At 43.0% G+C, this 16384-nt stretch overlaps 1 protein-coding gene across 3 annotated transcripts in view; it reads right to left on the reverse strand.

Annotated features, from left to right (window-relative positions):
* Positions 1–3904: 3904 nt before the first annotated feature.
* Positions 3905–16384, reverse strand: part of zeb2a (zinc finger E-box binding homeobox 2a) — a 68079-nt gene continuing 55599 nt past the window's right edge. For 2 of the 3 annotated variants that reach the window (XM_080785822.1, XM_080785824.1), the window contains exons 5-10: positions 16253–16384; positions 15142–15359; positions 12768–12876; positions 10268–12243; positions 9134–9314; positions 3905–6277 (exon numbers count right to left, since the gene is read on the reverse strand). The exon at positions 16253–16384 is cut by the window's right edge and continues 57 nt beyond it. In XM_080785822.1, coding sequence (XP_080641948.1) covers positions 5670–6277; positions 9134–9314; positions 10268–12243; positions 12768–12876; positions 15142–15359; positions 16253–16384 — 3224 coding nt within the window. In that variant the 3' untranslated portion in view covers positions 3905–5669. The remainder of the gene's footprint in view (positions 6278–9133; positions 9315–10267; positions 12244–12767; positions 12877–15141; positions 15360–16252) is intronic. The other variant, XM_080785823.1, reaches the window with a different exon arrangement.

Here is a 16384-nt window from a genome sequence, read left to right on the forward strand (position 1 = left end):
TATGGACGTGGTGTTGGGTGCCTGCACATATGCACACATGGCATCAACGCATGGTGTTGTGTGCAGGCGCCCTACACTCTGTCTTTGTACTATGGATTGTACTATGTTTTTGTATGGACGTGGTGTTGGGTGCCTGCACATATGCACACATGGCATCAACACATGGTGTTGTGTGCAGGCGCCCTACACTCTGTCTTTCGTTTTCTTTTATTTTATCCCCCTGTTCCCCTCACTGTATATATACTTTTTTTCCCTTTTCGCTTCCTATATGATGAATTCCTGTTCTGTTCTTTAACTACATAGAAGTGTCTATTTGTTTGTCTCTAAATGTTTTGATGAATTGAACAATGTGGACCCTGTTGTAAACAAGTGTAAGGCTTAATTGGGTCGTCCACTCACAGTTAACAGTCTTTGTATTGAGTTTGTGCTTGAAATGTACTGTAATTCTGCAAACTGTTAATAAAGATTTCAATCAATCAATGTCACCCAGGCGGATGTGTGCCCTCGGGCATCTTACTGGTTGTGTACTTATACACAATGCAATATTGAATGCAATGATATGGTGTGTCCTGTAAGCCCATGTGGGCTGGGCGCCTTTGGTGCATGATACAAAAATAAAGAAATCTATCTCTATACATATATTGTGTGAAAAGGTCTATAGACAGACAATTCTACATGCATTCTAATAACATTCTGGATTCTGAGATCTAATTAGACAGCGAGTAGAAAACAATCCAGGTTTAGGGAATAAACTCCTTGGATAACGTGACGTAGTTGTAAAGATAGTCTCGACAGGGTGCAATTGCACTTTACTTTAAGTAAAGTTCAAGGACTAATATTATTTATTTTATTTGGCTGCTGTGGTGACTTAAATGCTCGCTCACCGCTCACTTGATATATGGTGCAGGTAAAACGCAAATCCCCAGACACTTCATAACTGCTTTTCTTCCATGAATGCTGGTTATAATAAGCGACAGACTGCATGGGTGTTGTTTGTATCATGTGGAAAAACAGCGTGTTGGCTGCCTAGTTTATGCTTCGTCGCACTGCGGTGCAGCGCGCCGAATATAGCCGATCTACAAGCTCACAAACGTTGCATCCACGACGCGTTGTGTGCTTGTAGATCGTCTATTTTCCAGTTCCACGTGCCTGCCGAATGAATTTAAAACGACACTCACCTCTTCCTGGTTCCTGCTTTCTTCTTCTGCTGCTCGACAGGAAAGGGATTGTCTACATACATCCCATGCTCTGGAGGGACGTCGCGCTGTGATTGGCTAGTAGTCGGTTGTTAGGCAAAGTTATTTGTATTTTTAGTTTTACATTATGAAACCATTATGTGAGATAATAATGACTTAAAATAGAATGGTGGGCCCTATTGTAAACAAGTATAAAGCTTTATGGTGTCGTCCACTCACAGTTAACAGTTTTTGTATTATTGAGTTGTACTTCAAATGTACTGTAATTCTGCAAACTGTTAATAAATCAATCAATCAATCAATCAATCAAGACCTCGAAGAGAAAATCCAGATAATTTTTATTTTATTTTATTTTATTTTATTTTATTTTATTTTATTTTATTTTATTTTATTTTATTTTATTTTATTTTATTTTATTTTATTTTATTTTATTTTATTTTATTTTATTTTATTTTATTTTATTTTATTTTATTTTATTTAATTTTATTTAATTTAATTTAATTTTATTTAATTTTATTTAATTTTATTTTATTTTATTTTATTTTATTTTATTTTATTTTATTTTATTTTATTTTATTTTATTTTATTTTATTTTATTTTATTTTATTTTATTTTATTTTATTTTATTTAATTTTATTTAATTTTATTTTATTTTATTTTATTTTATTTTATTTTATTTTATTTTATTTTATTTTATTTTATTTTATTTGTGGGGGGGGGGGGTGAACACGTTATCTGAAATGTGGACAATGAATGTTGAATTCCTTGAAATGTTTTCATGTCTGTCATGATTGTCATCTTTTGTCAATCATTCAGGACGTTCAGTCAGATCTAGAACGTCCTGCGTCGTTGCGTCACAACTGCCGTGCAAAGCAGCAGAGTAAGAAGCCCCCAATTTCTAGCTCGATCATCTACTTTGAATTAAACAATTTGTTAGTTTATTGTTGCTTTGTATTATGTGAAGAACGTTATTCACTACTCTAGAGCGGCTTGTGTTTGTTTGTGTGTGTGTGTGTGTGTGTGTGTGTGCGTGCGTGTGAGTGTGTGTGTGCGCGCGCGCGTGAGTGCGTGCGTATGTACGTGCGAGTGAGTGATTGCATGTTGTAACACTGAACTTTTCACCTGCTTGTATTTGCATTCATTATGCGTGTTAAATTAGCAAGGTCATGGCTAATTCTTCTGAGATCCTGTGCAAACAGTTCATGGCCAGTTTGACTGTCTGCTGCTACTGCTATTTTAGCTCAGGCAGGCAAATGTTTCCAAACTTCAAAGAGCTAAAGTAACTATAAATTCTACCACACCAGGCTCCAATGCAATCTGGGCCCTATGGAGTAAAAGTCCACATCTGATGGCAAAAACTTTAACACAAACAATTAGATAAATGTAAAGGCTGCTATAAATGACATCTATGGTGAGATGTGAAAAAGCTGCAAAAGTCCTCGTGGTAAAACAAGGCGTTGTTTTAATTACACTTTCCCCTGAATTAAGCATGCAGTTTGTACAAGCTCGTTAAAATGCTCTCCCTCAAAGACAGTGTGGTTCTGAAACATGTTCATGTCTTGTATAATATGCCTTTATATGTCTTGAGGAATTGAATACACAAGACCACAATAGAAACAAGACCTCAAGGCTTTTTGTGTTATCCCTTTTAGCATTATTGTATGTTCTGTACAACTGTACTTTTTGAAAACTCTTAATAAAGTATTCAATCAATCAAAAAGGACAATTTACTGTATTTAGTCACAGACCCCCAGCTGAAAACTGGTTGAACTGATTGTATATAATTTTGGTGGGGACACCTGGAAATCTCTCAGGGGTTCCCGGACCCCACTTTGAGAACCACTCCTTGATCAGGAGATAAAAGTGGGTTCTGTTTTTGCTGAATGAGAGAATTTGAGTCTCTGTTTGAAGAAGTGTGACAATATTATCAAGTCAACGACAGAAAGACTGTCAGTAAACATAGGCTACATGATGTTCTCCTTATGTTAACTTACAATAGCCTATAGAAAACTATATAACTTATCATCGTTGCTGTCGGGTTTCTGCTTGACAGCAACGTTATATAATAAATAACGTTTTTTTTATACCCATGGTGCATTGGATAACATGCAGGAACTTCAAAGGTGACATGAAAGTATAATGGCATATTGAAATCAGCTACAGTCTAGTGGCCATAGCCTTCGGTAATTATGAAATAGCGATGCTCTCATTTGCTATGGATTTAGATGTGCGAACTGCAAAGTCAGTGATGAGCTTACTGAAATGCAATCTGACGGTAACACGAGAAAGCTAAAAACAGCGACAGGGTCAGTGTTGATGGCTAGATGTCCATGATTGTTTTGACCTGTTTGACCACTTAAAGGAGTAGTTCACCCAAAAAACGACGGATTTTCTATAAAATTACACACCCCATGAAGCCTTGAATTCATGGAGATTGTTTTTGTTTTTTGTCACATTCTTGAGCCAATAATTTGACGACAGGGTGGCTGAATTCAAGGTCACATGGGGTGTGTAATTGATAGAACATGAGTCATGTTTTGGGTGAACTACTCCTTTAAGTGCTATATGTGCTTCGTAGTACAACAAATAGCTAAGATAGCTCTAGGCTCACAACGTGAGAAAACTTTGGGGAATTTGCCCACATTTTTGACTCCATGATTAATATGGTTCGTGAGATAGCGGTACAGTGACTGTAGAAGGAGCAGGTACAAGAGGAATAACACAGCTTTTATTAAAATTTAATTTTGGCTACATTTATTCGAGCATGGTCATTTCCAAGAGAAATTAAAAATTCAATAATACTTCAGACAATTCAGGAATTTCATCATCAACAGTCCCTCTTCACCTCGTCAGTGGGATGAATAAAGTGGATTTTTTTTCAACTCTCAAAAATACAGTGTTTTCACAATATCGTATCAAAAGTTCCCCAAATTTAGAATTTCCAGTAGTTGAAAGGAAATAAAAAACAAAACAAAAAAGGAAAAAAAAATTAAAATGTCCAAATACCATAGACGCTCTCTATTCATAATTTGCTCCAATAGTCAATGACAGAATCCTTTTTACTAAAATATATCTATTTGTTGAGGAACTATAATACTGTACACTACAGTATGAAATAAATAAAATTAGGAAATATAAAATGAGTCACATAAATAAAATGGTAATCTTAAAATAAGAACAAAATGAAATTTATGTTGGAAAAATCAACAACGAAAAAAAACAAAAAACAAAAAAGTAATACTGACAAAAAAAGGTCATGGAAAAAATACAGAGAATTGCACAAACATATGTAAACTAACAAACTGCTGTCTATCTATGCTAATACTGACATAGGTACTTCAAAAACAAGGTGAAATATTCATTTTAATACTGGAGCCAGAGCAAAGATAACACAGGTCAAACTCTGATTTACACTGTACAAGGATGGCACTTGCAGAAACGCACAGGTGAAAAGGTTTGCATATAAGGCTTTCTCTTGAGAAAATAAAACACACAAAGGCTCGCTCGCTTTAAACAACGGAGCCCTTCATATTTCGATATTTCGCCCCTTCACTCTTTCTTTCACTCTCTTCCGGTCCATTTTTTCTATTTTTTTCTTTTAACTTTTTTAAGACTCACAATGACATATTAAAATCACACAGGTTTAAAGTTCCTTCACATAAAGAAATTGTTTGTGAGGCCCAAAATTGTGTGGTTAGTTTGCCTTGCAAAAAAGAGGGTAAAAAAAACAACCAAGGACATCACAGTAAAAGTGGGCAGACAAAATACAACACTGACAGAGTGCTACCGTGTCTTCAAGCACGGTATAAATATCCATAGGCTTTTATTTTTTTCTCACTCTCTCTCGCTCTCTCTCTCTTTTTTCAAAAGTGTTTTTGTAGTGATTAAGGGGGCAGAGTGCAATTTCCTGGTTTGGGGTTTGAACACAATGAAACACAGAAAGGTTAAGAAGAACATTATAGCACCACACAGCTTTTAGGCCTTAATAATACTGTACATTAAAAACAGCTTCATTTCATTTAATTATAATGATAATCATTATTACTTCTTTCTTTTTTTTACTTTTTTCTTTTTTTTTTACTTTTTGCATAATGTGGATTTTTAAACAATCCCACCCAGCTTGTTCTCACGACTCTGATGTTGGCAGTCTCCACATTGCATCTTGAGTCCATCTTTACAATCTTTCAAAAAACAAAAACAAAAAACCTAGAGCTCTCGTACGATCGAGCCCTTCAGTTTTGTCTTTCTGAAACAGAGTGAGTTTCATGTTTGCTGGAAGAATGAAAAAAAGGAAATGAAACAAACCAACATGACAAATATTTGCTGAAAGCTTTGTTTTCCCCTCTCTCTCTCTCTCTCTCTCTCTCTCTCTCTCTCTCTCTCTATCTTTCTATCTCTCTCTCTCTCTCTCTCTCTCTCTCTCTCTCTCTCTTTCTCTCTCTCTCTCTCTCTCTCAAGTGTTACTTCTTTGACTCAGTCCGCTTCCTCCTGGTCCGATTTTCCGTCTGTTTTCCCTTCTCTTGAACTCTCATCCATGGAGTGCACCATATCCTTCCCGTCGTCGTCCTCCTCGTCCCTCGTGGAGTCCATCTGCGTGCCCACTAGGCTCCTGCTGTCACCCTCGTCCTCTTCCTCGTCCTCTCCTCCCCGGAAACCTTCCTCCCGTCTGTCTGTCACGTCCTCGTACGCCTCGTCCACGTCCCTCTCTCGCCCTCTCACCCCTCCCTCCGTGCCGTCCCGCAGGATGGTACCGCCCCCGTCCTCCTGCTGGTCCTCTGGGTCTGAGTAGCCCATGGGCGCCAGGCCCTGCAGGTAGGCCCGCCTCATCAGCAGCTCGGTGGGCTCCAGGGGGCCCTTGTCCCGCGCCTCCCTCTCGGCCGCCTCCCGCTCCTCGGCCTCCCGCTTGCAGTACGAGTAGCGGTGGTTCATGTGCTGCGAGTAAGAGCCCGAGTGGGAGAAGCGCTTGCCGCACTTGTCGCACTGGTAGGGCTTCTCGCCCGAGTGCAGGCGCGAGTGCTCGATGAGATGGTGCTTGTGTTTGAAGGCCTTCTTGCAGATCTGGCACTGGTGGGGTCGCTTTCCTGCGGAGACACAAGGGGTGAGGGGAGGCGTTACTCTGGTGACTCCACACTGGAGGCACAATAGCAACACACAGAAACATGCTTTTACAGTGAGTCTATGCGTTCTACAGTACAACACACATGCAGTTTGTACCTCAGTGTATGTTGAGTGTGTGTTGAGTGTGTGTTGAGTGTGTGTTGCGTGCAAAAACACATGTCATGAGTTAACCACATAAACCCTTATACTTCATTGTACAATAAATAGCGAAAACAGACCATCTAGATTGTTTATTATTTTGTGCTATTTTTAATAGCTTTTTTTTGCCATTTTGTTTTACCATTTTAACCAATATTATTTTTAAATTCAACAATAGGGATGCCAGGTTGAAAGTAGTAATTATTTTTATAAAGACTCCATTCCCATCTATGATGAAGTGGAATTTACAGGACGAGATCAGCTTAAGAAATGAATCACAGTGGGATTGTGAACCGGACCCCACGTGTGTCCTCTGAAATCACACTGAATCTTACTGCAGAATAAAGATGACCTACTGTAAGCTTAACATGAACATCTTGAAGCTAATTTCAGCAGCTGCTTAGGTGGAAGGCCCTTGGAAACGCGAGGCCCGCATTACTTTATGTGGTCGTCTGCGACCGTGGCAAGCTAAGCCAGAGAGATCAGATGCCACGAGCACCAGGAAAGGTGAAACTGAAGCAGTCTGGCCTTACGGACGGTGTGTTTTCATGACATCATCGACCGAATTAAAATCGACTCAGATCAGGCCACCCTTCACACGATAGTATGACGAATGTATTTGTGGGAGGCTTTTCACACCCGTAAATGCCCCCCCCCCTCCCCTTATACACTCAGACACAAGCTACAGTAGACACACACAATACACACGACAGTCTCTCATACACACACAGAGATACACATTATCCATATAGTGACACGCATACACACAATGCACAGCCCCGCCACCTGGATTTACTACTACTCTAGTCTGCACTACCGGAAATCTATTCCATCTGAATTCTGACAAGCAGGATGGGACTTGTCTCATGCCAAACCAATAGGCCTGTGTGTGACACCCTTTCCAAAGCGCACATCCCACGCACACATGCACAAACGCCTTCCACGCCATGTGAAATGCCAATAGTCACACACACACACACACACACATGCAGGATTCCAGACAGCCACGCACTGGAATGTGCGTACACACATGCACACCTCCCCGCATGTGGGCGCACGGTACAGGCCAAGACTCAGACACACACACACACACACACACACACACACACACACACACACACACACACACACACACACACACACACACACACACACACACACACACACACACACACACACACACACACACACACACACACACACACACACACACACACACACAGGCAATTCCTATCCACAAATAGCCTTGGAATGCCGGCAACATCTTCCATAGTTGGCATACTTAAACTGCCCCCCACCCTCACCCTCTCTCCCTCCCTGACACCCCCACGGAGGGGCAAAAATAAATGAGACGGTGGATTCCTGGTGGAGCGCTCCTGCACTGCATGACAGGGAGATATGAGCGAGGCATGATGCAACCTGGTGAAACAGAGCAGTACTTCTCAACATTTTCAGGCCGCAACCCCCCCCAAAAAAATCATATTTGACCTGGTGACCCCCCACAATAATCATATTTGAACTGGGGACCCCCCCAAAATAATCATATTTGAACTGGGGACCCACCAAAATAATCATATTTGAACCCCCACCTGAGAAGCACTTGGAATTGTATGAGTTGCATCTAGTTTGACCCGGTTCCACAGAATCATAAAACATGGGATGGATGTGGGGGTCCCGACCCACAGGTTGAGAACCACTGAGGGAGAGGAGGTCACATAGTTTGAGGAGATTTAGCTATTTTATCCATTTTTACTTTTGTAAAAGAAGAAGACCCAGATATGTCACAGAGGCAAATTAATTAATGGGATGGATGTGTCTCCCGTGGTAGACCTGGCATCCTGACGAATGCCCTGAGAGTCAATGGTGTAAACCTATCCGCACCACTTAAAAGGTATGCTGCTGGGCTGCCGCGCTTCTTGTTCCAATGTGCTCGCTTTATGGTGTAAAGTTCAGAGTTCGGTTTACCTGGAAGACGGCCTATTTATGTCCAGGTCATGCTTAAACCGAAGGGGGAAACACAACTCTCTCCTATCTGAAACTTTTCCCCCCTTTTCTTCTTGACATCTGTTACCCGGTGACACTCAAAACATGTACAAACACACCGACACAGCAACAGACACGCAGATGCACACAAGCATGTGTCTCTCTGACCCCTCCTCTTACACACACACGCACATGCATGTGCATTGTGCACACACACACACACACACACACAAACACACACACATACACACACACACACACACACACACACACACACACACACACACACACACACACACACACGCACGCACGCACGTACGTACGCACACACACATTGAGACACAGTATGAATGGTATTTGTATTTGTGTTGCTGAATGTAAATGTAAATCCTTTACATACTAAAAAAGATCCCTACCCCCTGTTGAAAAGAAAGAAACATGTTAAAGGCCATGGTTTGGAATACAGATAACAAAAGGAAAGAAAGAAAGAAAGAAAGAAAGAAAGAAAGAAAGAAAGAAAGAAAAGGATAAAACTATAAGAACTACAAGAGGGGGTGCTAAGTGACAAAAAAGAAAGAAAAAATGGAAAAGTGAAGAAGAAAAAAAGATCGCTCCGAAGACAAAAAATATGAGGAAGAGGAGAAGGGCATAAAAGCATAGGGGGTGGGGTAAAAAAGAAGTGTCCAAATGTTATATACCTGTGTGCTCATATTTGTGTCTTAGGAGGGAACTGGTCTTCTGGAATGTTTTGTCGCACAAGTCACACGCGTACATACCACTTTCTGTCTTCTTAATCTTCTTCCGCGAGAGGAGTGAGTCGGCGTCTGTCAGGTCCTCCAGGCCTGACAGATAGTCTGCGGTGCCGTCCAGTAGTTCCCCCTGCGTGGGACAAGAAGATGAGTCAAAAATAATCCACACCTGTCACCTCCTCTCCTCCACACCCTGGAACACACTACTGTATATAGGGCTATGACTAGCCAGCATTTTATTGCAGATTATTATTATTATTATTATTAATTGAATAATCAAGAATAAAAGCTGCTCCCCCAAAACAAAACAAAAAAGCCAACCTACAAACTTTGCATTGTGATGCAACATGTTGTAAGCGTTTCAATCTGCCAATTTTGAAAATGTTCGAAACCTTTTGCCTACAATGAAATGCTTCCAATATATGTACAAAAATAAATAAAGAACAAATAACAAAAGCAATTTAAAATTGTCCTCCAATATCGATCATTTTATACATGATGTTAAATCAATAAATTCAATGAAGTGTTGCAACCCTACACCTACTGCCTCTACCCCTCCTCATCCTCCTCCTCCTCCTCTACCTCCACCACCTCTATGATCCCTAGTCTGGACAGAGCTTAGTGGGCCCCACCTGGGTGGGTAAGTCTCCTTGAGCCACAAGAAGACAAAAACAAGGTAACATATGGGACATTTTAAATTCTTGTGTTGTGGAGTTTCACTGTGATTACATGTATAATACACAGCCACAGTGTAAACACGGCTAATTGGATTATCTCGAGACAAAACAGTCTTCTTTGAATTCTCGAATCATAGAGAAAATAATTGTTGGTTTTAATGGTTGTAGAAACTGAAGAAATAAATGTTTAAAAAAATGTTTTTTTAGTTTTTGCTCTGGCAGCTGGCGTAGCTGTCTGGGCATCTAGGCCACATGGCAATCCAGCCTGACAGTGTGTCACGGGTTCGCCCTCCGATCCCAACAACCTTTTCTGGGTGTCAACCCCATCTCTCTCCCCATTTCCTGTCCGCCTACTGTTAATCTATCAATAAAGGCAGAAAAGGTGATTTCACATTGAATGCCTCACCTGGAAACCTGGTTTCCGTTGGTACTTTCTCCTCTGTTGCATTTCAGCGAATGTGGCTGCCCCGGTGGCATAAGTATAGGCCATGTGTGGCAGGAAGCTCATGGGGTCCAGGCCTGGGTAGGGCCTGAGGCCTGGGATGCTGGCCTGGGCTGTCATAAACGCTGGGGGAGGGAAGGCCCCGTGGGGCGGCAGGGAGGTGTACATGTGACCACCGGTGAAGGGGTTGATCCCGAAAATGGGACTGGTGCTCTTCTCCAGATGATGATGATGACCACTGTTTCCTCCATTGTGGCCGTCAGCGCTGTGGTACTCTTTCTTGATGTTGACCAAGGACAGTGGCCCCTGTTCCCTTGTCGGAGCCTCCCCATTGCGCTCGACCATAAAACCGTTGGGTCTGGGCCGCTTCTCTCCCACAGAGATGCCCTTGCTGTGTGACATGTGTTTTGGCAGGGACAGATCCAACGGGCTATCCCCATGGGCATCCTCTGAGGCTAGGCTGTTTGGAGTGTAAGAGCTACTCTGTGAGTTTTTCGAAGAAGTCGAGGAGAGGTTGAGGGGTGATGGAGTGCTGCTCCTCAAGTGGTCCATGGGGTCTAGTGGTTTGTCCCCTGTCTGCCTGTTGGCTGTAAACTGGTTGGCCTTTGAAAGTCTGTGGGAGACGTCACCGTTGGCAGAGCCTCCGTGTAAATCTGTGGCAGAGATTAACATGGCCTGATGTGCCAAAGAAGACATGGGTGACCGGTTCAGGCTGTGGTTGATGTCATGGACACTGCGGTCGTGAAGAGGTGACCTTTTCCTCAGATTGTTTCCATGGCTGTTATGGTTCTTCCACTGGGAAAACCACTCCTTGACAAACTCTTGAGGGAGGCCCACAGCAATGGAAATCTTCAGAAGCTCCTCTGAGTTGGGCTCGGTGTTCATGGCAAAGTAAGCCTTGAGCACCGATACATGGTCCTTGAAGGGGTTGATGGGGCTGGTGGAGCCCCTCTCTGACAAAGCATTTGAGAGCAGGGTGGCCTGCTGCTCTCTGCGGCTAGCAGCAACACTCTCAGTGGGCTGCAGGACCGCCTTGATCTCCTCGTTCATCTTACACAGGTAACGCTCATGTTGGTGCAGCGGGATGGGCCCAGGGAACGTCTCCTTGCAGAACTGGCAAGAGAAGGGCAAGAACTGGGCCTGTCCGTCGTGGGACTTATCCTCGCTACCGAAATCAACAGAGTGGTTTGGCTTCTCTTTCTTAATGTCCATTTGCCTCTTGTGGTCATCGATCAGGCTCCTCGCTTCGTTGACCTTCTCCAGCGTGTAGTCAATGATGCTCTTGGTGGGGCTGCCATGTCCGGCCACCTGGAAGCCAGCCCGCGAGGAGGAGAGTGCCAGCTTCTGCTCCTCCATCTGGGCTCCTAGTTCCTTCATATAGGCCCTGAGCTTAGAGATCTCCTCTGGGTTCCCATCCATCTTCTGCCTGCAGACTGTATTGTCCACGATCTGGAGGACCTTCTGCACTTCGCTCAGATTGTTCAGAGAGCCTGGGTAGCCGAGCAAGGGGAGGTCGAGCCCCATGCCTCCCAGGTGCTGCAGGGGGCTTTGGGAAGAGCTGTGGATTCCATGGGGGCTTCCCCCGCGCCCAGCTCCGTTCATGTAAACCCCTGGTCCCCCAAAGCCATGCTGCGAAGCCATCAGTAGCCGGTAGTCATTGAAATCCATCGGCTCTGCTTTGATGTCGAGGTGACTCTGTTGGTCTTGAGAGCCCAGTGGCCGCCCGTTCTCCAGTTTGTGGCGGAGCTGGGCCAGAGCCGGGCTGCCGGGGGAGGAAGTGGTGGAGTTAGGGGAGGAGCCAGGCTTGGCACTGTTTCCGTTGCGCACCCGTCCATTGACGGCGATCAGGCCGATGCATTTCTTGCTGCTGATGTGGGAACTGTAGGATCCAGAGTGGGAGAATCGCTTCTTACAGTTGGAGCACTCGTATGGCTTCTCACCTGAAAACAGAAAATATGCAGTGTTACTCGAGCTTTTTGTAAATGAAATGTGCACCATTTAATGTACCATGTCGATATGGTAATGACATTAAATAACATTAATTATACCAGAATGATTTGGTATGAATTATATGTAATGAAACAGGATTAGTTCATTACTACAAGGGGAAACGTTGTAATAAGTAAGTAAAAAGTTAAAAGGACAAAGACAAAATCATGTATAGTTAATTGGAGCTTAAGAAACCTGACGAGAGCACAAGAGCCAATCATCACGTGTGAACATTTCTATTTCTATTCCATTTCCATTCAGCTCTCAGCTTGATGAGCTATGGCTCCATCCATATGGCTGAATTAGTCAGTTACGAAACAAGGTCTAGTGAGCTATTCTAAAATGGAATGAGTCATTTACAGACAGAGGCCAAAAGGGAACACTATCAATTTTACTGTTCATGGGGTTCTGTCATTTGAATACATTCTGAAACGGAGACAGAGGCTGTCCCACTAGTCCTTTTAATAATACCCACCACTGTGAATGCGGAGGTGTTCCTTCAGGTGATGCTTGTATTTGAAAGCTTTCCCACACTCGGTGCATTTGAACTTGCGGTTGCCGGCACCCTCGTTCAGTAGCTGAGGCTGTGAAGAAGAAACATTTCAAAAATAAATAAATAATGGGTAAATAATACATGTACTTTACAGGACTTTTCATATCAGCACAACCCGATCAAGAAAAGAGTAGGAGTTTCTTAACAGACAGTGGTGGAGATTACAAGGTATTCACACTGAATAGAATATAATGAGTTACATTTACATGCGTATTGTATAATTCAGCCCCAGTACCATACGCACAAAAGCCCCCAAAATATGAGCTTGATTTTGCATCTAAATTCCGTAATCTAACTGATAAAGCAACCCATTCATCGTGGCATTCTGAAAAACCGTGTGGGTTGACTTTGTTCAAAGGTAACACTTTAGTGTAGGTGCATTTCCTCCATTTGCATTTCAAATAAGTAGAGATAAACAAACAAGACAACATTGAAAAGGGCAACAGAGTCCCTCAAGCAAATGTGAAAAAAGTTTAGAGTGGGAGGTGATGTTCACGTCGAGTGGTTAAACAAACAAAATCAAAAATCCCTTCTTAGCTTATTTAGCATAGGCTGCAGTGATTGTGAATGTTATGCATGCGAAGTGAGCTAGAAACTGGAATATGGATTTATTTTATGATAAAATGTGTAGGTCAAAAATCTTCCAGGGAAAAGTAGAGAAAAAAACAACAACAACAACGACTCATTTCTTCTTAGTATACAGGGTCAAAATAAAAATATGCTGGAAGACAATTCTGTCTGAATTCACAGAAAATCTGTGTGTGCCTCTCAGCTAAGGTCCTTGCACTTGGATGCACCGAAGCCTGAGTTATGCCTTTCTGCGTACAACTGTGTTGCGTCCGCAATGCATTGTGAGTTTGCAAATTGGCTATTTTCGTCACACGATGCATATACGTTGCCATTTGCAAGACCTCGGAGCATAAATTAGGCACAAGGTAGTCACATGACCTCAGCTCGGTCTTCCTTTAACTATTTAACTAGGGAGGAAGTACACAAATAAACAAGCACTTAAAGTCATTTGGGGATTATGATACTCCAGATCGCTGGGGGAAAAGACCATCTGCTCCTGTTTAAGGCAGCAAGAAGGAGAGGAAAGGGGGGGGGGGGTCAGGTGAAGGGGGGTGAAGGGGGGCTAAAGCAACTTACTGCTTCTGTTACGGTGAGCTCAGGCAAATTTGAGGTCCGAAGCTGACAGGCTTAACTCAGGAAATCTCATTATAATCACAGTATAATTGGAAAATTGAATGATTCACTGCTTATTTACATGGTCTAATATGAGTTTTGGATGGGGAAGGGCAGGAAAGAGGCAACATCGGTCCATTTGGACTATTTCTATTTCTTTGCTTAAACTCCCCCAATTGCTAAATTGAGATTTTGTAACAAAAAAGGCTTTTCCTCCTCTGAAGGAAAATAAATCAAAGTTTGAAAATCATAGGAAATGGCCTATATATCTAGCACTATCTTTATTAGTGCTAGTCTCTAATCAAATCTGTTCCACTTCCAGTTCCAGCAACAGCTGATGTAAAAAGTCAGATGGCCCGGGGAAGTCAATATGCTTGCACATCCCACGCATGCTTCACTGTAGGCGGAAGCTTGGGGGAGAACAACATAATGCAGCTGCTAACAAGCAGTACAGGGTCTTACTCTCCCTTTTTTTTAACCACTCAAGCCGTATATAGACTACTTCATTGTATGACAGAATGCGAATATAGCCGATCTGCAAGCTCATTTTTTGCTGTTTTGGGAAATCTATTTAGTTGAGGAAAAAAATATGAATTATTTGATATTTAACCTGAAATGTTCAAAGAAATATTGTTTTTAAATGGTTGACATTTTTGGAAAGATTTTGCCGCAGAATAGGGGCGCCATGTGTTAAGAAATGTGAAAATAAGAGAACAAGAGGCAAAAAACTGAAGTTGTTACAACAGGAGAAAATGACAGCTACGGGGGAATGAACCCAATCATTAACTCCAGAGAATAATGTAATTCCGCACAAGCGCACCAAGAAGCCATGAGGAAACCATTAAAGACATCCTAATTAGAAATTATTTTCTTTTAATAAAAGAAAAAGGAGAAAAATGAATAGAGGGGCAGTGTGTTGGAAATGGTGCATGTCGCAACCCGGCGGTGTGAGAGGACTGATTAAAAAGGGGTGGGGGGGGGGGGGTGGAAGAAAAAAAACAACTCACCGATCAAATGTAGAGAAAAAAAGAAAGGGCGGATTAAGAAGAGGGGGGGGGAGAAAGAAAGAAAGAAAGAGAAACAGAATATCATCATCCCGTGTCGGGACTCGTACCTGATCTCTCCCTGGCTTGTGCGTGGCCATATGGCGCTCCAGATGTGTGCGGTGGGGAAAGGTCTCGGAGCACAGGGGGCAGGCCACGCTGCTCTCCTCGTTCTTCTCGTGGCGATACTTGATGTGTTCCTTCAGTGACGTCAGGCGCTTGTAGCCGCGGTCGCAGTAGGGGCAGGTCAGGAGCTGGGCAAAATCATCTGGAGTGCCAGGTGGCAGGTCTGCACAGGGGGGGGGGGGGGGGGGAGGACCAGAGGGTCAGCAGGGGTCAGCTAATGGAGCCCTAATGGGCAGCGAGCCCGGCCTGTCTGCGGTGTGTAACCCGGGAAGAAGAAGAAGAAGTGCTGTGCATTTGTGTCTGTGTCTGTGCATGCATGGCCCCTCAGGGTTCACTTTTCCCTTTGGCCATAATAAACAGAAATAGACCCGCATGAGAACTGCAAACGTAAAGTGTATTAGCTGCGGAATATAATGAGCAGTGAAAAGTCTATTTCCTGTGTTGAATGTAAGGTATAAGAAGCATGCTTGCGGACAGAAAAGGGGGGTGGAGGCCGGGGCACAATAAGATGAAGTGCACAATAAGATGGAGTGTATTTGCACAGATGCACAGAGGCCGGGCTTTAGTGAGAAACACACGTCAGTGGCTGTGCATTTGTGAATTTGCAACACCTCATGAATCCCCATTCAAGCCACTTCTTTTATAATATACTGTATACTGTAATATTGCTTTCTTGGTAGGTGTTCTGGATGTGTCAACTTTAACCTAGTGGGCTGACTCTAGTGTCTAGATCCAGTAAAATGGTCGGAAACAAATAATGTTGCAATGCTAATAGGTCTAGGGCGGTCGGGGAGCATCGCTGGCCCATATGGGCCAATCGGCCATGTGTCAATGGGTGAAATGTCACTGAAGTTTCCCTGTGCATAAGTCAAAGTGCTGCCTGGTGACTTGAGCCTTAAGGGTAATTTAGAACGCTGCAATGTTTCTCTGCAACATTCTAATGCCCACAAAACATCAGCTTGTAGGTGTGCTATTTTCAGCATGCGGCACCGCCGTATAAAGCAGGTTTAAAAGGATTTTGTCTTTTATTTGCTCTGAACTATTAAGCGTTTTTACCATTTTCATCTTGACCGCTGGCCTCCGGCGTGCCCAGCCGCGTCACCTCCTCCGGGGCCTCTGGGTAAATGATGGCCGTGTCTCCGCGCTGCAGGTACTCGGCGATGCTGGCGGAGTGGCCCTCGCTCTCGT

Source organism: Protomyctophum bolini (genome assembly GCF_963924005.1).
Source record: "Protomyctophum bolini genome assembly, chromosome: 16".
In the NCBI taxonomy this organism is placed as follows: Eukaryota; Metazoa; Chordata; class Actinopteri; order Myctophiformes; family Myctophidae; genus Protomyctophum; species Protomyctophum bolini.